General features: G+C 35.2%; 4 protein-coding genes across 8 annotated transcripts; 1 reads left to right on the top strand and 3 right to left on the bottom strand.

The window, feature by feature from the left end:
• Positions 1-17: 17 nt before the first annotated feature.
• LOC142522198 (eukaryotic translation initiation factor 5-like) lies at positions 18-2,922 on the bottom strand. 2 transcript variants are annotated; one of them, XM_075625373.1, is made up of 2 exons: positions 2,713-2,922; positions 18-1,853 (listed from the first exon to the last, which is right to left on the bottom strand). In XM_075625373.1, exon 2 carries the CDS (start codon positions 1,521-1,523, stop codon positions 177-179), a length of 1,347 nt encoding a protein of 448 aa, XP_075481488.1. In that variant the 5' UTR covers positions 1,524-1,853; positions 2,713-2,922; the 3' UTR covers positions 18-176. The 2 variants fall into 2 exon arrangements, with proteins under 2 accessions (XP_075481488.1, XP_075481487.1); XM_075625372.1 differs by having other exon boundaries at positions 2,769-2,920.
• Positions 2,923-4,754: 1,832 nt separating this feature from the next.
• LOC142522324 (uncharacterized) lies at positions 4,755-11,717 on the bottom strand. Of its 4 annotated transcripts, XM_075625628.1 has the most exons (3): positions 11,420-11,717; positions 10,800-10,925; positions 4,755-10,143 (listed from the first exon to the last, which is right to left on the bottom strand). In XM_075625628.1, the coding sequence occupies exons 1-3, from the start codon at positions 11,590-11,592 to the stop codon at positions 9,963-9,965; spliced, it is 480 nt and encodes a 159-aa protein (XP_075481743.1). In that variant the 5' UTR covers positions 11,593-11,717; the 3' UTR covers positions 4,755-9,962. The 4 variants fall into 4 exon arrangements, 1 of the variants encoding a protein (XP_075481743.1); XR_012814453.1 differs by having other exon boundaries at positions 10,004-10,143; positions 10,510-11,562; XR_012814454.1 differs by lacking the exon at positions 4,755-10,143 and adding an exon at positions 10,150-10,700 and having other exon boundaries at positions 10,800-11,562.
• A 134-nt stretch (positions 11,718-11,851) lies between these two features.
• On the top strand, positions 11,852-14,070 carry LOC142522323 (uncharacterized). Its single transcript, XM_075625627.1, has 5 exons — positions 11,852-12,122; positions 12,574-12,692; positions 12,917-12,974; positions 13,100-13,177; positions 13,500-14,070. Exons 1-5 carry the CDS (start codon positions 11,939-11,941, stop codon positions 13,691-13,693), a joined length of 633 nt encoding a protein of 210 aa, XP_075481742.1. The 5' UTR covers positions 11,852-11,938; the 3' UTR covers positions 13,694-14,070.
• A 170-nt stretch (positions 14,071-14,240) lies between these two features.
• Positions 14,241-16,657, bottom strand: LOC142522322 (zinc finger CCCH domain-containing protein 15-like). Its single transcript, XM_075625626.1, has 2 exons — positions 15,623-16,657; positions 14,241-14,839 (listed from the first exon to the last, which is right to left on the bottom strand). The coding sequence occupies exons 1-2, from the start codon at positions 16,280-16,282 to the stop codon at positions 14,531-14,533; spliced, it is 969 nt and encodes a 322-aa protein (XP_075481741.1). The 5' UTR covers positions 16,283-16,657; the 3' UTR covers positions 14,241-14,530.
• Between the last annotated feature and the right edge of the window lie 11,241 nt (positions 16,658-27,898).

Below are 27,898 nucleotides of genomic sequence, written 5' to 3'. Positions count from 1 at the left end.
GCCTTGCCGAGGACATGTATATATATAATGGTAATAGTTTAAGATTGTCCGAATAGTACAAAATACAAAACATACATGACAGTCCACAGAATATTAGGAAGAGGCGAAAATAAAACGTGACAAGGTTCAAAGGTGAAACCAACAATGACACTTCCTTGCTAAAAGAAACAAACCTTTTATTCCTCCTCACTTTCTGAATCGGCATTTTGGAGCCAATCAATGAAAGGTTTAGCATTCTTCCATAGAGCAGAGTCGCTGTTGCTTCCAGCGATTCCTTCGTCATACCACTGCATGATGTTTTCTTCATCAGAGATGTCAGCATCATACAGAACTTTCAAAACAAGGGCCACTTCCTTAGCTGCATATGGGTTTGGCTTGTTGCTGAATTCTTCAATAGCTCGTAGCAAAAGCAATTGTGAATTCTCATTGTGAGCAAAAGCAGCAGTAAGATAGCTTGTTTTCTTGGCAATCTCCTTCGCAGAGCCTTTATCAACACCCTCCAGGAGTGCCTCATACAGAGCAGTCATCACTTCCTGAGAAGAAGAGCCCGAAATTGTTCCTAAATAGGCTTGGAATTGGTTAGCATCCATTCCACTAATATTTTCTCTCATCCCCTCGACAAGTTTCTCATGATTTGTCTTCCCATTCTTGGTCTTAGTCTTATCCTTGGTGGCTAAAGCAGTTCTTGAACTATCATGTGCTCGATCAGTCGCCTTGGGCCTTTTCTCTTTTTCGTTGGTAGAAATCATCACCATGTCAGCTGTGGCAGAAGTAAGTTGCTCTATAATGCGTTGTTGAGCCGCTTCCATTGAAGTGTCAGTTTGCCACTGAATATCATCATCTTGGGCATCCTCTTCCTGCTGAGCAGTTAGGCTTCGAGGAGGTGAATTGTGTTCCTCATCCGAGCTTCCTACTTTCTTTCTGCTGGAGCTGTCGTTTGACCGCCCATCCTTTAAAGAACCTTTTTTCTTGGTGTCTTTCTTGAGCTTTTTCAGCTCCTCATCTGCAGCTTCACCTTCCTTGAGTCGCTCCTTCTCAGCCCTCCTTAGAGTTTTCTTGTCTTTTGACCCCTTCTTAGTTTCAGGAGGATTCTTTACTATGAAAGATGTGAGCTTGTCCCGCATGTCAACATCAGAAACAAAACCACAAGCCGCACATTTCAGTTGGATCATCTGATTTTTGGTAATTAGGATCTCGGTTTCAGGGTTTCCACAACCATAGCACTGCACGTACTTCTTGATGAAGATCTCTAGAAGACCAGCAAGCTTGGCAGTGTCGTGTGCTCCATTCACGAGGGAGGTCCCAGATTTTTCATCGAACTTAGATTGAGCTCCGAGTTCACAACCAAAATGTTTAGTGGTGTATGAAGCTGGCCTGGCCAAAGCCTTTGCGATGTCAACCATGTTAACAATGTTGGTTTTGATCCCATTTCCACGGCCCTCTATCTTGGTAATCATCTTGGGCATCTTATACCTATAGAAGGCATCGTCACTATTGCTGGCACCTATATTTTGCAAAGCCATCTTTGCTCTGGTACGATTTATTTTGACACAACACTCCTAATGTCAGAGATAACGAGTCTTGGGTTTCAGTGAAAAAGTATCCTCCAAAGATTTTTTAGCGTGAAATGACTGATCAGTTAAAACTCTGATGCAACCACACAGCTCCAAGTGTTCCAGAAACGACAAAAGATACATACAGCCGAAGATATTGCAAATGTGTGGGTTCTTTTTTTTTGATGTAGGACAATATTCTCCAAGCAACCCAACAAGTCCCAAGTAGAGAATGGCCTGTTCGGACATAAAAGAAGCTTCAGCTTTGACACACTGGAACCTGCAAAAGAGCGGAAGAACCTGAAAGAAACACAGAACCATGAATAAAGATGCTGTCGATTGAGGACAAAATTTAATTACATTTTCCAGGTCTGACAGCAAAATAATTGGCAAGGTACAAAACAGAAGATGGAGAAGTATCTTGGAAATAGAAGAGCATGCAGATTTAAATAAAATATTATCACTAGTAATCACTATGCAAGATACCTGATGGGTGGTAAAAAATTTCAGAATAAACCATTTCTAAAATTTACAAACACACAACTTCCCTTAGTTTTAATTATGGTTTCCTAGTTCACAAAAGTGGGGGAAATAAAGTTTAAAACTGCTTCAGGAAAAAAAATATCCTCTCACATGAGGCAGCAAAGTATCAGATACCAACAGCCCAAGCCCAACATATATACCTATACATATATGATATATGACAAACGAGCACAAAGATAATCGACTCATAAAATGAAGAGCTATCAGTAACATTGTTCCGAGGGAGTCGCATCACAAACTATCGGAACATTAGATGTACACATCTGGCTAATAACCACTTGATCGTATATGCTCCTGTGAACAATTTCTCATAACATTACAGAGAAACAAAATAACACTGCTTCGACAAATAAGTGATTGAAGGCAATCCACAGTTAAAACTCAGCTCAAAAACACCAGGAAAAGCTTGAATAAGTAAAATCCATGTTTCATATAAAAACTGAATTTATAAAATAATCCGTCCTTCCCAAAGCAACGACCACAACCATCTCTTGAAAAATCAAATTATATCTCAATCTCAAAGCCACAATATTTCCAATTAGACCCGCTCACAATCAAATAGAAACAGCTAGCATCGAGTAGCAAAATTTTCATTATAGATACATATATAGATTACGAGGGATGAGAGCTTGCTATCCAAAAGTAGACGAAACGGGGAATGAGAGGACTCGCCAATTGTACAAAATTCAGCTCCGTTTTTCAGAAAAACGGACACGATAACAAGTGCAGAGGTACAAAGAAGAAAGAATCGACAACTGCGCTCATGTCTAATTAGGGTTCTGAATGAGCGTTTATGTGGAGGTACTTGGAACATTTCTAGATGCCTCTGAAGCATTCACCATCCGGGCTGGGCCATGGACGGATATTGGCACACACAGTTGTCCCAAGAGTAGCACAATGAATTTATTGAAATTGGGCTTCAAGAATGGGCTCGCGATGACTATGGATGCTTGGATTTTGAACTAATCAATATTTTTTCAAGTCACATGTAAAACCAAACTCGACATTCAGTTAAGTTACGTTAGGTTGGAGGATAAAATTATGAAATAATTAAGAGAAAAATGATAAAAAGAATTAGTGAAGTAGAAATATAATATGTAATGATAAAATAATATTATGTTTGGTATGAGTGTTAAGAATGAGATAATTAAGAATCTTTTGATGAATTGACAAAATCGACGGCGGCGGCAGTTGGCAGTGGTCGGCGGGCGGCGGCGCTGGTCGGCGGCGGGAAGTGGTTATGAGTTTGGATATAGGAGAATGGTAAAATTGAAAAAATAGGATGAATTAAGAGTTGGATAAATAATCATTGGGGTGAGGAGTTGTTATTTTATTCCAGTTAATAAAACTTAATCATTTACATGATGAATTGATTTGGTTAAATAAAAATCCTACCAAACATTGGATTAGGTGGGTTAAAAAATTATAAACCCACCTAATCTCTCGTACCAAACCTAGCCTTATAGTTCACTTGAAGTTTGGAACGAGTTTTAATGCTCAGAAATCTTGAAATCACACTTGACAATAATTTATAGCTCACTTGAAGTTTAAAACGAGTTATGAGGTTCGAAAACTTGGACTCCGATGGTAGCAAAACTCTACCCAACTAAAAAAAAAAAAACGAAATTAATTCGATTTCCATACTATTTTTCATATTCAAAATCATATCGAAATTAAGTTTAAAACATCAATCTATATGCTTGTGTCATTAAAAAAAAATCGTTTTTTACATGATATTAGTTTGATACAAATAATCAACTTTTATATTATATCCATCTGTCATTTATAAAATATTACAAGACACCATGTTAAAATAAGAATTGAATCAAACATCGTACGAATTTCTTTTATAACTTTTCCCGAAATACGTCACCGATTGAGAGATACATAATGTTTCCTAATATTGTAATAATTCGTAAACATAATCCCCAAATGTCGTTAGGAGGGGGGAAATGTATCATGGAATGAAATTCTATATACGTTTATTCATCTTTTTATAGTGAAGAAATATGCAAATAAATTATTATAGTTAAATTTATAAAAGTAGTAAAATGATACTAACCAAAATAACAAAGATTAATATCTAAAACTCTCTTGGATAAAATGTCAAGTCAGTGAGTCAGGTTCGATTGGAGCCAGATCTATCCACGATAAGCATTCACCCAGCTAAGATCTATGAAATTGGACTAATTCTTATAAAAAATAATAATGAACTTAAAATCACACAAAATAATAATAATCATATGGTTTTATTATTATATGGAATTAGACATCAAAGTAACTTGCATATTAAATGTTTCTTTCAAATGCAGCTAGGAAATTTCCAATGTTCTTTAAATTCAAGTGATTTTAAAATAATATAAAATAAAGAAAAACCTTTCATATCTAAACAAACCTACATGCCCTCAGTTCAAAATCACGAGCACAATTCTTCTTCCGAAAGGATTTGCAAAAATTTTTTTAATTGATATACATAGTGAAGGACCAGGACAGAATTAACGATTAGATATTAATTTTGTGAGTGATTTTATTTAATCGAATTTGTGGCATAAGCGAAACCAGAACCATCGAAAAGGGAAAAAATAGGAAAAAATGTGAATAATAACTACGTTAAAGAAGCATTCAACCATGGTATGAACATAGTCAAAAGCAAGCAGATAAAGATCGAGCATTTCTTAGATGGGTTCAAGAAAAGTATGAATGTACACAAGAACAACAATTCCTACATCACCATCTATTCTACATCAGTCGCGTGCATACTTCAATTACCAGAACACCGTCTAATCCAAAGTAAGGTTGCCATTCCGCAAAGTAACTACTTGCAAGATTTCCACATTAACAAATATTGTTACAGACACAAGGTGGTATGTCCATGTAATAAGAAACATCTTTTTGCCCATAAAATTAGTCCCTTTAGAAATGCCACTGTGGCAACACACAATCCAACTGATCCTCCAAAGGTAAATGTTGGATATGAGCGAATATGGTCTATGTATTGGAATGGAGGAGGATCTTTACCTGTGTTTTGGTCTGCAATAGTGTTCGGTTCCTGAGAGGCACAGCTCTTCCTTTGATATCGTCAGCCTAAAGCAAATCATTTATAATTTCTTGAATGACAGCTGAACTTCTTTCGAGCGGCACAAGCAATGATACAATGTGTAGCAATTTAAAGGAATTATAAGGAGCAAACAAGGAATGATAAATGATTTGCTTGGAAGACAACTGAACTTCTTTCGAGCGGCGCAAGCAATGATAAAATGTGTAGCAATTTAAAGTAACTGCGAGCTGTATTTTTGAGTTGCATCGAGATCATTAGATCCTTCTCTTAGAGTTAAATCACTGTGAACCCCCTGGATTCTATAAAGTGGAATTTTTAAGTTATATTTATATAAAATATCATCTAAGAAGATGGTAAATTACTATTGGTCAGCGGTAAACTAATACTACATCACCAAGGTATAAGTGAGTGTAGACGTGTTAACACCTAGCCAAGTATATATAATTATCTCTACTGGTTCAGTCTAAAGAGTACATGATACTCACAGGAAATTTAGGGTCCGATTCCAGCAAGCGTCACTAATACAGACACAGGGTTTTGAAATTGTCATGAGTCTGAAATCACGAAGAAGACCGTTAGAAGGGGGCCAGGAGGGTGTCCTGGCGTAGCCCCTCCGACGCTCAAGTCAGTGACTGAAGATATATGGGAAGAGCAGCTAAGGGTGCTGCTGAAAACAATATAATCATCTTTTTATCATACGCTCAAACCTGGTATTTATAGGAGAATACATGGGCTTGTCATGGCCAGTCACCTGTGGGCCTTAGAGATGGGCCGGGAGTTTGGGCCGGATCTTGATGGGTTCATCCGCCCCGAGATGCATGGCATGAACATCGGCAATGTTCTTAAAAATTCAATAATTAAATAAACCAAGAACACTAAGCCTAAACAACATTTTTATTCCAAAGTAGAATTTATTCAACGAATTCATTGTCTTACAAACCAATGACAAAAGAACAAATCTAATGTTCAACTTATTCAAAAACAAAGGATTATAAATTTTCTAGCCATTATAACATTTTGTTATCACTAGATCATATCTTTAGAAACTTATTCACAAGTAGATCTAAAACATAAAACAATCAATGTCAAATATCTGGCTTAACTCCCCAGATTGGATCATAATATCTGGCTTAACTCCCCAGACTGGATCATATTTATCTGGCTTAACTCCCCAGATTGGATCATGAATGTCTGGCTTAACTCCCCAGACTGGATCATAAGTGTCTAGTTTACCCTACTAGACAAGGTCACAAACAAGATCAAGACATCAACGAAAATATTTGTTGAAAATGATCAACATGCAATACATCATATATTCAAACTTAAAATATCATGAAGATAAATATTATAACATATCAGGAAAATATACGTTCCACTTACAATCTTTCGCTAGTATTGAAATTAAGGTTGACTCCAAGAGAACTTGAGAGAGAGTTGAGAGTTGAGAGAATTATATTTTTTTAACGTAGTGTATTCTGAGAAAAGTGAAGGGTTATAAGTTTTATATACCTAGGACAAAGTTGGGCCAAAGTTATAATTGGGCTCAAGGGCTTGGGCCTCACATCCCTCTTTCCTTATAAGAAGTTTCGAGGACGAAACTTGGTTCCGAGAAATCTGCAAAGAGGTATGGGTAGAGTTGGCGCATCCTCTCCTCTAGCTCCCACGTGGCTTCTCGAGCTGTATGGTTTGACCATTGGACCTTGACATAAGGGATGGTTCTTCGCCTCAGGACTTGATCTTTCGAGTCCACGATTCGGATTGGGACTTCCTCATACACTAGATCTTCATTTAGTTTCCCTTCATTCACTGAGGGTTCTGCCTCCAGAATGTGGGATGGGTCTGATATATATCTTCTTAATTGTGACACATGGAAAACATTGTGAACCCTTGAAAGATTTGGGGGTAAAGCTAATCGGTATGCAAGTGTACCGACCTTGTCTAGAATTTCAAAAGGACCCACGTATCTTGGACTCAGCTTACCGGTTTTGTCAAATCTTGAGACTCTTCGCATTGGTGAAACCTTTAAGTATGCTTTTTCGCCAACTTGAAAATCTAAGGGTCGTCTCTTCGTGTCGGCCCAACTTTTTTGTCGATCTTGGGCTGCTTTGAGGCGTTCCTTGATTATTGAAACCTTCTCTATAGTGATTTGGATCAACTCTGGTCCCGTGACTGCTTTTTCTCCAACTTCATCCCAATATAATGGTGACCGACACTTTCGGCCGTACAGAGCCTCGTACGGTGCCATGCCGATGCTACTGTGGTAACTATTGTTGTAGGCGAATTCAATGAGGGGTAGGTTCTTGCTCCAGTTGACACTGAAATCTAGTGCGCAGGCTCTCAGCATGTCTTCCAATGTCTGAATGGTTCTTTCAGTCTGTCCGTCCGTCTGAGGATGATAGGCAGTGCTAAGTGTCACCTTCGTGCCCATTGCTTGTTGGAAGCTCCTCCAAAATTTTGCTGCGAACTTTGGATCTCTGTCAGATAAGATGCTGACTGGGACGCCATGAAGTCTTACTATGTTGTCCATGTAGAGGGTTGCTAGCTTGTCCAGGTTGTAGTTCATGCGTACGGGTAGGAAGTGGGCAGATTTAGTCAATCTATCCACTATCACCCAAATTGCGTCATGCCCTTGATTTACCTTCGGTAGTCCCACCACGAAGTCCATGAATATATGTTCCCACTTCCATTCTGGAATTATCAAGGGTTGTAGAAGCCCTCCCGGTCACTGATGTTCCGCTTTAACCTGCTGGCATACCAAACACCGCGCAACAAATTCTGCCACATCTTTCTTCATACCATTCCACCAAAAATTTTGTTTCAAGTCTTTATACATCTTAGTACTACCAGGATGTACCGAAAATTTCGATTTGTGTTCCTCTGACATCAATTCTCGTCGAAGATGCAAATGTTGCTTTGAGAAATTGTTAAGCAAAACCAGTTTCATGGTCCTGATGGGAAATTAGGATTTAGTATGAGAAAAGAAAATTGAGATTAGAGTTTATGTGAAATGATCAATTGGAATTTTGATTTTTATCTTTTAAGATAATATTTTTGAGGTTTACTTAAAGTTGACCGTATTTGGTTATAGTTTGACTTTTGGGGATTTTATATTACTACAAACATTGGAAAAGGAAACAATAATAATTGGAATCCAGCTTATGCATTACATGGTTGATATAAAATTTAAGAAATGATTTTTGGGATTTATATTGGATTGATTATGAGACTAGTCTTTATATTAAATGTTCAATAGAAAAGTTGATATTGATTTTTGGATTTCAGTTAGAGTTACATTATTGGGCTACATTTGGATTTCAAAAGGTTTTTATTTGGGTTTTCCTTTCTCATTAGACAAATAGTTTATCAAATGATGATTATGAGATATGCGACTATTGGGTTACAGTAAGTTTTTGTAGAATCAATGATTCTAATAATTATGGTTCAATAGAAGTTATATCATTGGATGCAGTAATAGAAGTAATAATAAGAAATTATGATGTTACAAGTATAATTGAAAGTATAAGTAAGTCAAAACTTTAGTTATTAAGATGTCTGACAAGAATAACTGGGATATGATTTAGGAATTTTAAACGATTTTCTAATCATACTGAAAGGAAGCCACGCGAGATAAAGAATGCGAGAAGAATATTCTTATCATTCAAAGATCAAGCCAACCCAAGTTTCGAGGACGAAACTTTCCATAAGGTGGGAGGGATGTGAAACCCCGATTTTTTTTCAGAAGATAAGAATTTTTATTATAAGCCTAATTTTGGGATAAACCAATATCTAAGATTTGATATTATACTGATACCAGATAAAGATCTAATATTTGATATGATATTGATACCACATAAAGATATAAGATTTGATATGATATTGATACCAGATAAAGATATAAGATTTGATATGATAATTATCCTAGATTTAAAGTTTGATTCAAATTTTAAACACAAGTATAAAACACGATCAGGATAGCAGCCAACCCCTATAAATAGGAGGACCCTCCCATTCAAATTTTACACCTCAATTTTCGAATTTCTCTCCATTATTTTCGAAATTCTTCCCCAAAAATTCTGCACGAGTCATCAAAATTATGTCCAAGTTCAGAAATTCATTTCTCTCGCTCGGGTACTCGGAATCCGATCTCCACCGTTCAGAATGTTCTTCCATATGTTTGGAACAACATATCCAAATTTCGGCCCAAACAGCATACCTGGGGTATCCCTGGTGATACCCCATGGATGAACCCATCAAATCCGGCCCAAACTCCCGGCCCATCTCTAAGGCCCACAGGTGACTGGCCCATGACAAGCCCAGGTATTCTCCTATAAATACCAGGTTTGAGCGTATGATAAAAAGATGATTATATTGTTTTCAGCAGCACCCTTAGCTGCTCCCCCCATATATCCTCAGTCACTGACTTGAGCGTCGGAGGGGCTACGCCAGGACACCCTCCTGGCCCCCTTCTAACGGTCTTCTTTGTGATTTCAGGCTCAGGACAATTTCAAAACCCTGTGTCTGTACTAATGACGCTTGCTGGAATCGGACCCTAAATTTACCGTGAGTATCAGTACAGAATCCTTTCAGTTTCTCGAGTTCAATGTCACCATAAAATAATGCAATCACAGCAATAAAAAGGACCAGTATTTTCATATTCTGCATATACTATCAAAAGAAACATGCCCAAAAGAAGTGGTAGATATTTCTTAAAAAATTCAAATATAGCTGTTCAAGTTATATACTTATATATAACAGCAAGCAGAATGGCTAATTGCTGTCATCTATCCATACCCCTTCTTAGCAAGCTCCTAGAGAAGCAAACCATTACCAGTCCCAACATCCAGAACACTCCAGCTAGACAAGTCCTTTTCAGACTGCCCAGCAATCAAATGATTTTTATTATTATGATTTTGCAAGTGACACTGAGACATTTCAAGACATAAGTTTTTAGTCCAGGAAGCAACTTTTTCAATTACATCAGCTCCAAACCTACAATACGAGGTGTTGCAGAATATTGTTTAGAAGAATGCACAGGAAACATGAGGAGAAAATAAAGAAGCTCAGCATCATGTAATTATATTCCCTCTTCAGTGTTATAATTTAGTGCTTCCTCTTATGGGCCAAGATAATTTTAAGATTCACGGGGTGGTAAATCCTAATTTCTAGACTATATAACCACAGGAAAACTTGGTGGAAAAACTTCAGAATCAATTGGTACACTGCATCACATCAATACATAATAAAGTGAACAGATAACCAAGAAGAGATAGCATGATTTTTTAACAGTTACAAGGTCCCATCATTTCTTCCAGAACCTTTTAAATGAAAAACACGGAGGGAAGGATGAGACATCACCCTGGAGCTTCTAAGTGATTGCCCGAAGTCAAAATAAATACACAAAAGCGAGTTCGAACGCGGTAATCCATCCATGTCACCGTAGTCTTCATAAACAAAGCTCAATACTTTGAAGTATTTTTCAGGTCCTTGTCGAAGGTTACCGAATGACTTATCAGCACAAACTCCCAAAAATAATCACCTTGTATCCTCTTCCACGAGATAAACAGAAATCAGAGGCAATCAAGTTGAACGTACTCAACAACAAACATAAGACAACAAAACATGCAAATGTTTAAGTTCATATCTACCAAACTTCACCAGTATGGCCATGTTCCCGAAAATTCACCAATTCATCCGCATATGTGGCATCCCAATAACTTTGAAAGCCCAGCATTGAAGGAACTGCGTCCGGATCTGATTCATCTTTATCATAACTGCTCATCAAAAGATTGAAAATTTTCAATCCCAGAATTGAAGATCAACAACAAAAAGACATCCTGATATGAAATCACAGCAGCAAAAATTTAATTTTACCACCAGCTAGTTTAGGAACCCTCTGTTTACTATACACTAATAGTTTCTACTTTACCATGCACCAAATCCACTTGTCTGTTATCATAGTAAATCATAATCGATCTATGAATAAGTTCGTAGAATAAATCCCCCAGGGAAGTAACTCGATTCTAAAGGATACCAACAACTAAATTCAAGTCTTTAAAGAAGAAGGGAAGTATTTCCGAGCAAATATTTTTTTCCCGAAAAAACCATGCAAATGACAAAATAGACTAATGAGCCGGTAAATCTATAAACGTAATTTAGCCCGATCTTCTTTGTTTCAGGTTCCTGTATTTCTCCCGCTACATCCTCCCTTATCAAGCATAGATCAATTCTACACAAAAAAAACAAAATTGTGGGTATGAGAGAGGACTTGTAGTCAGAGGAGGCTCGAAAAGAAGCGGCAGAGAGGGCCTCGGCGGCGTCCACGTGACGCTGGGCGTCATCGAGAGTGCTACCATAGTCGCTCTTGATGGACCAGGAGTCTGCCGCAACAGAACGGTCGTCGTCGGATATCAGATCAATAGCTGCCACCTGCCGCGACATCTGTGATGCATCCGAGTCCTCCGTCTGAAACCTTCTTCAATTCTAGAAATTAAGTTGATCATGTTTTGACTAAAGAAACTGTTCCCATATATGATATGTAAGAAAGGGTCCATGTTAGAAAGGGTCATTTTCTCTTCTACTTCAATTTTCTCTGGAATTATTTGGGATTTGGTTTAATATAATTATCTTGGTTATTAAAAAAAAAAAGAGAAGGAAGACTAGTGCTATATAGGTAGAAATGAGGGGCATTTGTGTTATTTAATCTCATTTCATTAGGCTTTGGACCCTTCACCACCATCAGGGTTTAGCTTCGCTGCTGCACTCACAAGTACTCCAATAACATTCAATGGCCGTCTCGCACTTGCCGCTTCCACTTCTTTTCGAACCCACAGAAACCTTCTTCAATTCTACTTCCTTCTTCATTCAATCCACTTCTTTGCTTCCAATAGTTCTGTCTTCTTCTTCTTCGAGGAAGATTAAACTCCGTAATATTCCACTCTCCCCCAAGTTTTTGAGGCCCTCGGTCAAAGGTAGGTGGTTTATAAAACCATATGGAAATATGATTTTATCTGATTGATCGTGCTGAATTGCTAGCCCAACCCAGAGACGTAGTTGGAGCTCGAGTGCACGCGGGGGGCGAGGGGGAGATTAATTCTTGAAAAAAAATGCTAACTAAAAACTGGAATTTTGAAACTTGGGTGAGCGCGAACCAGCCCAGCATCTACCTGGGTCCTCAGGCGCTGAATGGTGAAGGAGTCTCCTGTTTATTTTTATATTTATAAATTAGGCACCTTTTGTTTTCTGTTAATTTCTTGAGTTTCTTGATGCAGCATTGCTGTGTTTTAGTCACTATCAACTTTTCATGATATTTGCATTGCTGTTCGGGGATTTCGATCCACTTTATCTGCTACCTCGATTATCTGGTTTTGTTGATGTGTGAAACCCAACCGCACTCAAATAAAATTTGATGTTCTCTTTCAGTAAAGTCAAAACCAGAGGAATCTGAAGCCAGTCTTGAAGCAAATACGTTTACCGAGTTCAAGCAGTTGCTCCTGCCTGTTATAGATCGTAACCCTCGCCTCTCTGAGGGTACAAAGCAGGTTTTTCTATTGGTTTATGTTTCTCAAGCTAGAAGGGTTTTAACATTTTTTTCTGTTAATATTTTTGGTGGTTCTTACTCCACTTTGATGCTAGTGAGTTGCTATGACGCCATTTCTCAGATTGCATTCTTGGATTATTGGAGTCATTTGGCATCAGAAAACAACATGGATTTTTTTTTTTTGGCTTTTCAAATGTCCATTCTTTTTTCATTATTGTTTGATAGGCCACGGCTACCACTGCTGCTTTGGCAAAGAAATATGGGGCTGAGATTACAGTTATAGGTATAAACTTTGTTCTTCCTCCATAATTTTTTATATTCAAATTTCATGGAATCTGAGCTAGAAGGGTAAAACTTGCACATGATAAACTAAGATTCTAGAAATCTAGAGTTCTATGTATTTTGCAGTCATTGATGAAAAGGAGAAGGAATCACTCTCAGAACATGATACTCAGCTGGCCAGCATTCGATGGCATTTATCTGAAGGTGGGTTTGTGCGCGAATAATGTTATCTAGAACTACATGTCCTAAACTTGTTTGGTACTTGCTAATGAATGTTGGTGAGTCTACATGTGCTACCTCACAGACATGCCTCACTGAACTCGTGATCACTAAATGGATTTCAATAGTAATTATTTCTTCCATGTACTCACGATTTTGTATAAACTATCTGGGAAGCTCATTCTGTTGCATAAAATGAATTTTTGAGAGACATCACAAAAACAAACGCTCAAGCAATTCCCCTTGCAGCTATCAAAAAACTGCATACGTGGGAACCTGTTCTTGATTGTTTATATTTTATGCACAGGTGGCTACCAAGAATTCAAGCTGTTGGAGCGACTTGGGGATGGAAACAAGCCAACAGCTATTCTTGGAGAGGTTGCTGATGAGATGAACATGGATCTTGTTGTTATGAGTATGGAGGCCATCCATTCCAAACATATAGATGCAAACTTGTTGGTTGAGTTCATTCCTTGCCCTGTGTTACTTTTGCCACTATGATCAAGGAGAGTACAGTCGCTTCACTCGAAAGCGTTCCCTTTATTTGTTTTAAACATATGGGTTCAATCGATCTTCCGATTCGAAAATGTGCTGAACTGGTATTTTTCCATCACTCTAAACCCCCTGCCTCAAATATATCACGTACACTGCTTTAAAATGTTATTCTTGTGTGTGGTTAGGGGAATGCACAAATACAAACCGCAGAAGTAAGATGATGTTTGAATGAAATGACGCTAATTGATGGTTTCTTGAGTAAATATGCTGTCGATTATGTTTTTTTTTTTTTAAAAAATATTTTAACAGCAACCGCAAGTGACTCCAACCAGAAACTTGGGGTCTTAGATGGTATTTTCATTAAAGACGGGTTATTTTGGCCACTGAAGTTTGAATCAACGAGAATATCCATCGTTTGTAATCCGAGTGAAAATCATTTGCGTAATTCCGTTTGCTTGATAAATGAATCAATATTTGTCAACGTTGTGCATTTTATTTAGTTACAATGAAGAAAATATTAAACTATGCGTGTTTTACATATTTATCACAACAGGAGGGAATGTACGTTCTTGGATGTGTATGGACAACTGCGAGAGATAACGTATTAAGTGGGCTGATCCAGAAAATGGAGCAAGCGTTGACGATTTTATGGGTCTCAAGAAGAGGGATGATAAAACTTATATTTTAGAAAAATAATGCACATAAAATTTAAAATTTGTTTATTCTACCACGCATAAATGCACCCAGTATTGCGTGAACATTTTCAACCAAGAAAACAAGTATAACATGAATCAACAGATGTACGTAAACCCACCAAAAATTCGATTGCCTTACTCTCATTGATCATCGCGGTGTAGTTGCTGCAATGAGGCGCTCCTGCTCGGTAAGAGAGTGGCGGAAGTGGCAGCGGTGATCATACGCGCAGACATCGCCCGTGAGCACCTTTCGGCAAACCTCAGTTTTGTATCGTGGATGCCTGATCACTGGCCTCAATTCGTTGATTCCGTGGGCGAATCGGCAGTTCTCCCCGTATGGACAGGTGCCAGTCTCCTGCCATTTGTCACACAGCTCGGTTTTGAACATGCCTTGGCTGTACACATCGAATTCCAGTGCTTCTTCTTCCTTTTTCGACAATGGTACATACACTCTTTGCTGCTCCGATCCAGAGAAAATTCATGGTTATATAATACATGAGAAGAGAATTGAGATAAAAATCATGTGCGGTGTAGCCAAACCAACAAAAAGAAACGAGCAGATGTATTTTAGATTTTATGATAGTCGCTAGAAAATTTATTGGTAGGCAGTGCTCAAGATTTAAAGAAGCAAGAGATCAAGATTAGTGAAAAAGAATACATTCACTTATTGGCGCCTTCCACATGTAAATATATTGTTAGATGTCGTGGGATTGAGTTCTTGAGAATTGGCAAGTTCATATTCTTACCAAAGTATTAAAGCTCAATCCTACTGTTACGTTTCGGATTGTCCTCGTAGATCACTCGCTAATATCTTGTAAATTTCACTGTGTTCATTTTTGAGCGTGAAATACATGTTAGATGCTCACGTCAATTAAATTAAGTTTTTAAAGTTTTATATACGACGAACTTACTTTTGGGATAAAATCATAGCCAAATCCATAATTTTTAACACTAGCGAAAAACCATTCGCACTTTTTTACAACTACATCGCTCTCCTTTTTCATGTTTTATGTCAAAATACGAACAAAAAATGATTTAAAGTTGAAAAATGCTCATAGACAATTTTATGATAATGAACATCAGATTGCATTATCAGGTATAGACACAATCGATCATTTCAATAATTATTTGTATTAGAAAATTAAATTCCCGCCTTATTTGATTTTGAAACTTTGGTGCAGAAATAATACATCAAGCAGTTGATCACATCACTGAAAGTTTAGAGATGAAGCAGACTCACTGATTCTGGAATAGATTGACTTGCTGGTTTTCGACGGGTTGTCTCCGTACCGGAGCAATGATTTATCTTCAGATAACCAGTAGAACGCACAGAAATGCTCTGTGGAAGAGCCACTCTTTCTGTATTCTTCCGCTCGACACGATTATATTCAGAAAGAGCTTGAGGAGAGGCAATGTGAGAAGCACGCGGAGCTGCGGAGGGGGAACCGACGTTGAGGCGGTTGAATTCACAGAGAAAGCGATCGCAAGAGAAGAGTACAGCTACACGGTTAGTGAGATCGGCGTTGGAGAGGCGGAGAGCATCATTCTCCAGACGTAGTGAGTCAGCTTCCGCGATGGAATCGTGAAGCTGAGCGAGGCAGAGTGTATAACGGTTGTAAAGCTGCTGATACTCGAGAATGCTGCCGGAACTGAAGCCTTTCGTGTCAGCGGGAACGCCGTCTCCGTCGAAAGAGGCGGTGTCGGAAGTAGAATTCAAAGAGCAGTTCTGAAATAGCGCGGAATAGGATGATGCATTGGAGTTCATGCAGGTGGGCGACAAAGGTAAAACAAACGGATTGCACCACGAGAAATGTATCGGCGCCGCAAAAGCCGAGGAGGCCGCGGATGACTTCTCGTCGGCGTCGGCGAAATCATCGTTGGCACAACTCTTCTTCTGCATGTCTACAGCAATCTTGCAATCAGAAATCGCCTGGTGAAACCCCAAATTGAGAGGGAAACTATGGACAGGCGGGGGAATATATATATCATAAGCATTTGAAAGAAATTATCAGGTGCATCAGGGTATAGGGTAAGACTGGGAAGAATCAAACCGTTGAACTGTTTCCATCAGGATACATCATTATATTCAGCGAGAATACTTGTATGCAATTGCTGGAAGTGGAAGCATTTCAACAAAAAAGGTGGCGGGGAGATTTTAGTGAAATATGTTTGTGCTTCGCTCCAGTTCTAGGCGTTGTTTGTACTATTAATTAGGGCTGCAAGCAAAACCGAACGAGGAATTGTTCAATGGAATCGAGTTTGCCGACGAGCATCACAAGACCAAAAAACGTATATCTAATATGTGGATGTTACCTTAGTGAAAGCTCACAGAAAGCGTAAATTTTATTTCCTGCTGTTAAATAACTAGAAACATTTTTCTAGATACAAATTAGTGAATAATTTGTTGATGAATTATAATCCATCATACACCAGACAAATATGTAAATTATTTAAATGCATGCAATGAAAAGTTATGTCCCTTCCCTAATGACTAATGTGGGGAGATGTCGTTGCTGCCAATTAACGTTGCATGCACGTATGGGAAGGTGGAGGAGGTGTGTTGTCAAACAAAAGGTTGGATTAGTTAAAAATATGATATTTTATCTAACGATTGTGAAGTTGATGGAATAATGCTTTCTTAAGCATCTCAAGCAAAACCCCAACCCTTCAATCATGTCATCTCGCCGCTATTGTCGCCTATTTGCCACAGCTTTAACTAATTCAATTTTTATAGGGACAAACTTTTCAAATTCTATCATACATTAATTTATTCTGCACTATATATATTTCAAGTAAAAGAAGTACCTCGGACTGATTGTATCCAATTTCGTATCTGTAACTATATGTAAGGGTGGGCATTCGGGTGGGAGAATTTGGATTCCAACCCAAACCGAGCCCGAACGAGTAGCTAGTTCGGGTATTTTTTAGCTAGGTAAACCATATTGTTTTGGATTCAGGTATAAAAATATAAAACCCGAAACCGGAAAATCTCGACCTTTGCACATACCTATACTATATATATCAATATATAGTAGGGGCTTGTGATGCACTAAGCTTGTAGTGTACTTTACCATCTTGTTGCATTCACTTTGTTCAACACATGGCTATATTAAAAGCTATCTCCCAACGATAATTACTTAATTTATGAATTTTTATACCGATTTAATTAATAAAAATAGTATTTTAGCCTACTTATCCATTAATCAAGATAGGAACACTGTATATAGTGTTTGGTAAAGTGGGTTTCAAATTAATTAAATTGGATTCTCAATCACACGTATTGATTAATTCTCTATTTGAAATTAATTAATACCAAAAAAATCTTCATCTATATTATTTATTAAACTTTAAATCTCTTCACTCATGACTAATTTTCATTATCGAATTTTTTATAAAACATATGTATCGCGTGTGACATGATCCGCTGGTTTTAATAAAGCATTAGTGTTTGATTTGGACTGTTTTGAAGTCAAAGATTTTATATTTCTTTTTTAAAACGTAATAATTCTTTATTTAATTTCTATGTTCCATCTCTATGTATATTGGCTGAGAGAGAAGCAGGAAAAAAACAATTTCCATCTTACGTCTACGTATTGACTTTGTAGGAGAATTAAAACAATATTTAATGCAAAATCACATCCCCACTATTCACGGCGCTTCAAGTTTCAACTATTATTATTAAAATTCCAGCGTTGAATATTGAATTGTTGCTGCTTTCGAGAAGGTGGTAATTACTAAGAAAGGAGCAATACGCAAAATCGAGAAGATTGTGAACAAAACAAAATAATTTCAAAGAAGTTGAATATAAGTATTTGAATTACTACATATAATAGCTTAAAAAATATTTTAAAATTGAAGCAGCAACTCAAAAGCCACATTTTTTTGTAAGATAAAATTTGCACGTTATTTATGGAGGAGAAATTATTCTAAAAAATTTAAAACTTTTTAGTTGAATATTATTTTAACGATACATTTGGTAGAACAATAGTTTCCAGCTCCTATAAATATGTTATTGATTTTAAATGTGCTGGACGTTATTTTTGGAAATTATTTCCATATGGAAGCCCCTTCTCAGGTTATGTTTGGGATTGTTCTGCATAGTGTCCCAAAATTAATTTTGTGATTCCCACTAATAAACAAAGAAAACGAGTATGACTTTTAATTTGTGACATGGTCTCACATATTTTTTATGTAAGACGGGTCGATCCAATTCATATTTAGAGAGAAATTTAATATTTTTAGCATAAAAAAGAATATTTTTTCATTGGTCGGGTTGGATAAAAGATTCGTATAGACTCGTGAACTGTCTCACAAGAGTTTATGATAAACAAAAATACAATAAATATTTGTGTGTGTGGGATCATTTTAGTCATTTTATTTTGAAAATACAAATTTCTATAATGTTGTTTTGAGCACTAAATTTGGTATAACCATTAAGAAACAAAATAATTGATATCTTAATTAATTAGTGGAGAAATGAAATGAAATAGGTCTTCTTCGATATGACATCAGGGATCTATATATATAAGATAAGTCGAGTACTTAGCTAATATCAACAGTAAAAAATGATATTTTTGATATAAAAAACAATACTTTTTAATTAGTTTGATTAGATCGAATATCGGTCTGACAAAATTGATACGTGTATGATAATCTCATCAAAGTTTTTTTAACAAACTAATTGTAATATGACCTCTTCATAATTCAATAATGGGTACGTGCCTGGCCCTTAAACCTAATTGTCTTAGATCATCATTACAAAAATAATGGTTGTATTATCATATTTTGAAGCTAAAACTTTTAATAAGAGTTCCACAAGATAGGATTCACTTATTTAACTTGCAGGATATATAAGGTATCATTTTCTTATAATACATTTTCTTTTCGTCACATATATTTAAGTTTGTGCATATTTTACAACTATTAAAAAAATTATTGGAAACCTACTTTTTTTAAAAAAAATCAATTCTTCGTTTATTTGATATGATAAAAAATGGTGAAAGTAATTAATATATTTAGTAATAGAAATATATCGGCAAAAAAATAAAAATAGATTATATATGACGTTAAAAGCGACAGTTGGCGAATGAAACTTTGAAATATCACGTGGAAGATGAAGGAAGGTTGTCTTTTTATTTGAATGGAAATTTACGCAATGATTTTTACAAGGTTTGATCAACTTCCATTCGTAAATGGAAATGAGAAACTAAAAGGAGAAGAAAATTTAAAATTGAGCCCACGCATAAAGTAAAAAATTATGGTAGCCCATGCAATTCAAGGGAAGACACCATAGACTTATAAATCTCAAGGACGAGTCTATTCTCGAACTCACTTCTTGAGTGACTAACGGGGGCGCCGCGAGCTTTAGGGATTCTCTTCTCGCCGAACACGTTCCCGGAGTTGGCCGTGTTGGAGCTGTTGGCCAATCTCAGCATCGTGTTAACGTAGGCGTTCTTTAATCTCCACCACAGTTTCAAAGGGGAGACGAGCCTGATCAACCGCAGCTTCGGGGCGATTCTCATCTTCCATGAGCGCTTCGAGTTCGACCTGAGTCGCACGATCTTCAAGCTTCGTTTTGTTGGTGACAATCGGTTGTATCCCCTCCTCCTCCCCTGTTGCTTTCCATCGAATGAGATTATCTCCATTGCTCGAAAACTTTGTGTGTGTGTGTGGAGAGGGGGTGTGGAGTTTGGTGCTGATTTATTTATATGGGAGAATTCAAGGCGCAATGGTACGAGGATCGGGGTCCGGGGGGGGGGGGGGGGGGGGGGGGGGGTGGTTGTGGAGAGAAAATTATAATTGATTTGAAAATTGTAATTTGAAATTGTCCAAATGGGATTAATCGATTAATTAAAGACAGGTAAGAGCAAAATATTTATTATTTTAAAAAGAAAAATGTGAATCGAAGAATAAAATAGCTAGCAAAGTCAGTCAATTTACGTGCTAGACTTCAAATTAATTACTTTTTCTGTTTGTCTTGTCGTCTTACTACAATTTTTTTTTGTTATATTGACTTGGAACGTATTAAACAATAAGATATTCATTGTTTCTAGAAGAGATAATAATTTTTAGAAATACCCTTTGAAAAGCAAAGTCTGTTAATGAAATTTTTGAATAATTTTATATTTAAAATAAAGAAATTATATTAATTAAAGTCAGTATTTCCTTTTCACTTGCTTTTAAAGCTTCAATCCACGCCAGTGATGCCACAATTTTCTTAGTAATTTCCTTGGCTCCTAGCTCCTACGTGGTCAAGACAAAACTTTTATTTTTTATACTCGTGGTAGCGTGTACCTATTTGGGTTCTAAAACGTCGGATTTTTAGGTTCATGAGTCCGGAGATGCGCGTGTCTATTTGTTGGTACTGCTACTGTCTAATATTCCTTAGAGATCGATTTTACACTTTCTGGCTTTGTCCCCAAGTAGAAACAATATTATCCGTTAAGATCTGATGTCATTCTTTTACGACTCACTTAGTCAACCAAATCAAGTTGCGTAACGTACGCACGAGAACTTCTCAGGAGGTCAATCATCTCATTATTATTCTCACTCATACACATTTAACTCAATACTTACCGTACACATTTACCTGATGATTACTTTGCTTAAAGTAGAATCGAAATAATGGTAGCATCATGACCTAATTAGATAGGATGAGTATAAGCTTGTGACAATGCCACTGTACAAATTGTAGTGTAAAATGCTAACATGATATGTTATTAATGATGATAGTGTTAAAACTTTCATTGTTTTTTAAGATGTTTAAAGGTTCATTTTATGGATATATGTTGTTGAATATACACTATTTCGTATCATTTTGTTTACAATATATAATTATTTCATTTCATCAATTATCCGTTTATAAATCTATTCATATGTTTACGTATTAATATTATTTAATTTTAAATTATTTAAACGTTTTAATAATTAACTCATTAATTTATATTTATATTTAATTAATTTATATTTATTTATATTAATAAATTATTAAAAGTAAATTAAATAGTATGCATGAAAATCACACTTTGAAAAATACCTAGAGCCCTGATTCGTCCCTCAATTTAAGCTACCTGCATTTCTTTCATTCTTAGTTCTGATAAAATAAACAGTGAACGGAAATAAGGTCGCAAACTTAAAGAACACAGTGATCGGAGCACAACCAATTTGGCTATTTTATTTCATAGGAAAATAAATTCAACATTTTGGGATGGTGACGCCGCACGCGGCTGCAACTTTTGGGGTGTTGGGTGACTTAATATAAGGAGCGAGGGTTGGATCCTTGATGTAGGTGCAGAGGCACGGCACCTGCTCTCTTAGCTTCACACAACACTCGGCCGATGGTACGCCAGAGCCTACTATTGCCGCCAGGCACGGGCGGAGCTCTGTCACGTTGCAGACTACGGCAGTTGTTTCCTTTGCTCCGCAGACCAGAGCCACCAGTAGGCACCAGAAAGCAACATTGGAAGCAGATTTCTTCATTTTCAGGGTTGCAAGGGAAAATTTTGGAGGTGTCGCAGGATCGTAGCTAGGGTTTGCTTGAAAATTTTGTGGTTGTGGGTGGACATAATGTGTAAAATTTATAGGACTTTGATTTCTGTTGTTTGGTAAGTGAATCATTACTTACTTGATATTATTATATTCTATTATACTAGTATCTTGTGTCATGGCACGTATTTTGAAATAATTATCTAGATAATTTTTATTATTTCAAATTAATGATTTTTTTAATAATTTTTTTATTAAGAATTATATCTAAAAATTTAATAATATTGATAGATAACTATAAATAAATATTTTATAAATTTAAATGATTTTTGAAAATAGATAAGATATAGTAGATATAAATAAATTACAAATTTAATAAAATAAATTTTTATTATTTTTTATTAAACAAAATTTAGTAAAATACTCATCAATAAACACTCATAATATCAAAATTATATATATATATATATATATATAAATGAAACCAATGAGCAGCCTTTCATAGAATATGGCCGGTTTCCAGATTTTACATAATCTTGTTTTAGGTTTATGAGCTGGTCTCCTGTATAACTTTCTCATGGACCTATATTCGTAAATTAGTCGATCTGATCATATGTATACATATAATAAAAAATAATATTTTTTTAGATATAACAATAAATTTTCTCCCAAACAAAAATATATAAACAATTTACTTTCGACATAAAAAGTAATACTCCTCACACAATCAATGTATATTGTATGATATTTCTTCACACTATAACTAATAAAAAAATATAATTTTCATTGCTCGGTTGGAGATTCGCACAAAATTGGACAATGTCACAATTACTAGATCTTTTTAAGTTTATTACATTTGATTTTTTTACACCAGACATCTACTTAAGCAAAATAATTCAAACCTTATATATATTAGTTTGAGAACGTATTATCAACATATAATTATCATATTTTAAAATTATTGTTTATTATAGTAACTAAGTTAGAAATATTTAATGATATAAGTATTATAAAATAAATTACTTTTATAATTAGTACAAAATTATTATTGGAATTTAAGTTTTAGAAATTTTAAACTAATTATTGATATTAGAAATATATATGAGCACTCGATGATTGAACGCTAAAAAATTTCATACATATTAAAAAAATTTAGCGTTAAAAAGATTATATTAAAATTTAAAACTTTAAAAAAGTTTTTATAATTGTTTTTTTTATATTATGAACGATATGAATTTAGATGTATTATCAGTTTGGTTAACCACTAGAACTGAAATCGAAAAATCGGTTTGATCCGAAAACCGAACCATTAATTTGATTTGATGTTTTAAGTTTTTCGGATTTTCGGATTTTGGTTCAGTTCATTTTTTTAGCTTTGTTTTCAAAACCAAACAAAAATTTTTTTTTTGTTTTTTAAATCATTTTTAAAATTTTAGAATCATTTTTATTTATTTTATTAAAAATAAATATGAATAAATAAAAAATTAAAATAAATAGAAATTGAGTTAAACCGAAAAACAAAAAATATTTCGATTTTTAACATAACAAAACCATAAGTTTGGTTTGATTTTTGGTTCGGCTCGGTTAACCGAATTTTCAATCGATTCGCGGTAAACCTTTCAAAATTTCAATCTCAATGTTTATTTTCTGTTTATATATGCTATTACTGTTTTACATTATGCTTTTGTAAAATAATTTGTGATGATTTCGAAAATGTAAGGAAAAATGTTTTTTATTTATGAATATATAAACTGATTTGGAAATTATATATTACTGAGACTTGTTATGTTGTTTTGCAATTATATGATTGTGAGACAACATCAGTATCATACGCTCCGGTCTCGGGACGTGACAATGATTTTGTAAGGTCCGAGATGTTATCAATTTTATGAGACTCCGAAAAGAAAATATTATTGATGACAATTTGTAATTAAGTGAAAAATACTTGATTTAAATTTGATGGCAATTTCGTAATTATTGAGGGCTGAATTGCAAATAGTGAAGAATTCAGGGGCTAAAGTGCAATATTGGATTGAGTGGGACATTTCTCACCACCATGCACTTTGATATATATAAATGTCCAATTTCTTTCATTTCTTCAGCCAAGAAACCGAGAGTTGTCCCTGTAAATCCTTGAAGTTTTCTTACACGTTAGAAAATTGATTTTGCCACATTCGATTATCAGAATTTGAATCCGGACACAGTTCTGTACTCCTCTCGCTACGAGCTACAACTGGACGTAAGTTTTATTGAGTTCTGCTATCATTTGAAAATATGATGTTGTAGGAATTTGATATGATTCATATATGGTGTTTTGGATATGTTAAACATCGTAGAATCGAAGTCAGATCGAAGAACAGATTGATTATAGAATTGTTATGAATTTCTGATTATATGGACTGAAAACCGGACAGATTTAGATTATTGATTGATTACAGATTGTATCGGATATGTGTTATGATTTGTAATTGATATTTGTTGATATGTTATTTACGGGGATATTGAGATTGTGCTGTTATGTCGATGATTTGAATTAAATTCAGATTAATCAGATCCAGTATTGAATTGAGAATGTAATGTTGATATTATTATTCTCGATACGTCATTTCAGATTTACAGAGACAGTCTTGAGTTCAGAACTTCCGTTTCTTCAGATCGAGATTACGAACGAAAGGTATAAGTCAATGTGGTATTGGGAGATCGACTCAAGTAGGATATACTTGGGTTTCCCGAAATCACATACTTATTGTTATTATATGCATTGATTTGATTATTATATGCTGTTCTATTGATTTATAGGAAGCATGTAATAGATGAGTATTAGACGAGTGATCTTGTGACAGAAGTGCCTGATAGTGGTGGGATCGCCACGGGCACATTGCACGATGTCACAAGATAGTGTGTTGGCGATTGTGCCACAGTCTGTGACGGATAGGTCAAGACACTGGATGTTTGGTTATATCGACGTGGATAGAATTGAAGTTCTTCTATTACTGTTGGTCGATATAGGAATGCCAACGTCTGGAAACCGCGATCCCTAGACTAGGATTGAGTCTAGTCTGAGTCGTGGAGTCACGAGCATTGTCGACAGTTTTATATTGATTATGTTTCAGATTTTGATACATATTGCTGTTATCTGTCCATGCTTTTATGTTTATCATATGATTGCATGTTCGTTGATTTATACTGGGATTATATTCTCACCGGAATTATCCGGCTGTTGTCGTGTTTGTATGTGTGCATGACAACAGGTGGGACATGATCAGGGTCGAGGAGATGACGAGAGATCATGAATAGAGTGGAGACCACGGACTTTGACGTTGCGGTAGATAGGGTTTGGACACGTGATAGCTAGTTGTTGAACCTGAGTTTTGAATGATTGTATATAGTACCAAACTTGTGCTTGAATACTGATATGTATATTAAAATGATTTCCATTACGTTCCGCGTTTAAAAAAAATTTAGACCCTGTTTATTATAATTGATTAAATTGTCCTAATGACGATTATGAACTTGATTAGCGTCCGGGTCCCCACAGATTTATAAATTGGTTGGCTAAATTTTGAACTACCAAACTAATTGAAAATCAATTGTGTGATTGTTAAACAATAGTACTTGATGTACCACGCTTTGGTACGAAGGAGTGATATTCAGTCGAATGAACATCCTCAGATATGATTATAATTTAGAAATTCAAATTTCATACGAAGATAAAGAAATATTTAATTGGTATGGTATATATAGATAAAATGTGAATTTACTCAAATCGGTTTAATGACATTTTTTATTAAATAAAAATAAAATTTTGTAATTTGAGGAAAAAGAGTATTTTTGGTTTATCAAAAATCAGTCAAGACAACAATTACTTACTATAAGCTCATCAACTTTAATAATATAGTATAATATAGATACAATAAATATATCACCAAAACATATGAAGTCAGTTTTGATAAATTTGTAATTTTAATCTTTTAAATTGTTTTGTGTTAGATTTTAGTCTCGTAATTTAATTTCTCAAATTTAGTTTTAATACGCTTCTTAGAAATCAATGTTTTTCTATGTTACTCGTGTGATGAGAATAAAGTCGATATTACATATATAATATAAACTTAATTACTTTTTTTTAGATAAAATAGAGGGAAAAAGCTACTTTTTTTTTTCTTCCTATTTTGAATATTGTGTGACATTTTTCTTTACTTTTCTCCATTATTTTTCCTTATAAGCATTTAGATGTTAATTCATTTTCGCTACATAAGTCACATATAATAAATCGATTTTCCAAATAAACAATATTTGATGGGGTTTACTGACTTACAGTGAAAAAGTTCAAAAAAACTCATTAACTTGTATAATTTGGGGTTTTGTTCCAGTAACTTGACAAATTTTGTTTTTCATGCACCAACTTTTAATTTCGAACTGTTTTGGTCCAATTGCTGACGTGCTTCGAGATACATCATCATTTTCGGCCTCACTTCAGTATTTTTTGATGTCACGCTAGCACTTTGCAACATAGGAATAAAATAAAAAATTAAAAAAATCAAAGTACTACATCAAATGTAACTTTGAATACTAAATGGACAAAAACACAAAACATAAAAAATCTAGTGAACCAAAAATATAGGTCAACTTCCATAAAAATGTGATAGGTCCGTATGATTTAATGATATTGAAATAGGTGGAGAAACACTCACAGTATAACATAGATTAACCCAACCTGGATTACTTTGAGTCAGGGATCTAATTTTCTAAGTATAATTATGGGTCTAATACATTCTTACCACACATAATTTTTTTTCTTAGTTGAATTTATATTTAAATTTTATAAAATTAAAGAATATGATTGATTATATAAACTATGTAGATATATATTTATGTGTTAAGATCAAACACTTATGACTAGGCAAAAAATTAGAGTTGTTATCCAAAGCCAAATTTTATTTCATTATACTTGTAGCAGCGCAGAATATACATACTTGGATGCTAATAAGTCGAGTTGTTAGGCCCATGAGTCTGGTGAGGTGTGTGTCTATCTACTGGTGCTGTTTAATATCACTTTGATATCAGTCTTACAATTTCTCTATTGTCCGACATTTCCCCAGCATAGATAGTATTGCCTATTAAGATCTAGCGTCACTCTTTTACTGTTCACCTAATCAACCAGATTGGGGTAACGTCAGCAGCTTGACACACGAAAAATTACCTCATCATAGTATTGTTCTAACTCGTGAACGCTTAACCCAATGTTATATAAGATATTTCAAAGAGGAATGTTATTTATATACACTCCAACTATCATTTTGTTAAATAATATGACCAAATGCCCCGACCTAATAATTTAAGTTGTAAATGCACTCATATTAGGCGGGCCTTAATAAATGCTTTTCCATATAATATAATCTAACAACAAAAATATATATATTTCTTCACTTATTTTGTATCGTCAATTATTTTTTAAACATACTTAATATCTTGTTAATGTTTTTAACGTAATATGCATAATTTTATAATTATTAATTAGCACAAGTTTAAAATGTACTCTCAGTCTCATATTTTCTATTTTCCATAAAATATTCTTGCGTTTCAAAACTAATTTTTTTTAAATTTTAATTTAGTCTAATTCATAATAATTAGTTTCTATGATCGTTAAAAAAATTCATTTACGTATACGTGTTTACATTTAAAATCAAAATAACACACACGTATATATCTTATGGTCGTCACAAAAAATTATTTAGTTGTTTTGAAATTATATAACTTACTAGTCGGGTACATAGATTCAACAAGTCGGGTATGGAACACTACAGGCAGCTAAAAAATTTCTTTCTATTTGGTGAGGCAAGATAAGGAGCAAATAAGGGATTCTTGATGTAGCCGCAAAGGACATGGCACCTTCTCCTTCAGCGTTGAACATCACTCCGGGATTGGAGGAGCGCCATCAAATATCTCCCCAATGCATGGGCCGACGCTACAAGAAAAACTTATAAAGACAACGGATAAAATATGTTGTCTATGTGAAAAAAAAGCGTTGTCA

The sequence above is a fragment of the Primulina tabacum genome, chromosome 13 (genome assembly GCF_025594145.1).
Source record: "Primulina tabacum isolate GXHZ01 chromosome 13, ASM2559414v2, whole genome shotgun sequence".
In the NCBI taxonomy this organism is placed as follows: Eukaryota; Viridiplantae; Streptophyta; class Magnoliopsida; order Lamiales; family Gesneriaceae; genus Primulina; species Primulina tabacum.
Note: the sequence above shows the minus strand (reverse complement) of the source record. Positions and strands in the feature narration are given on the sequence as shown.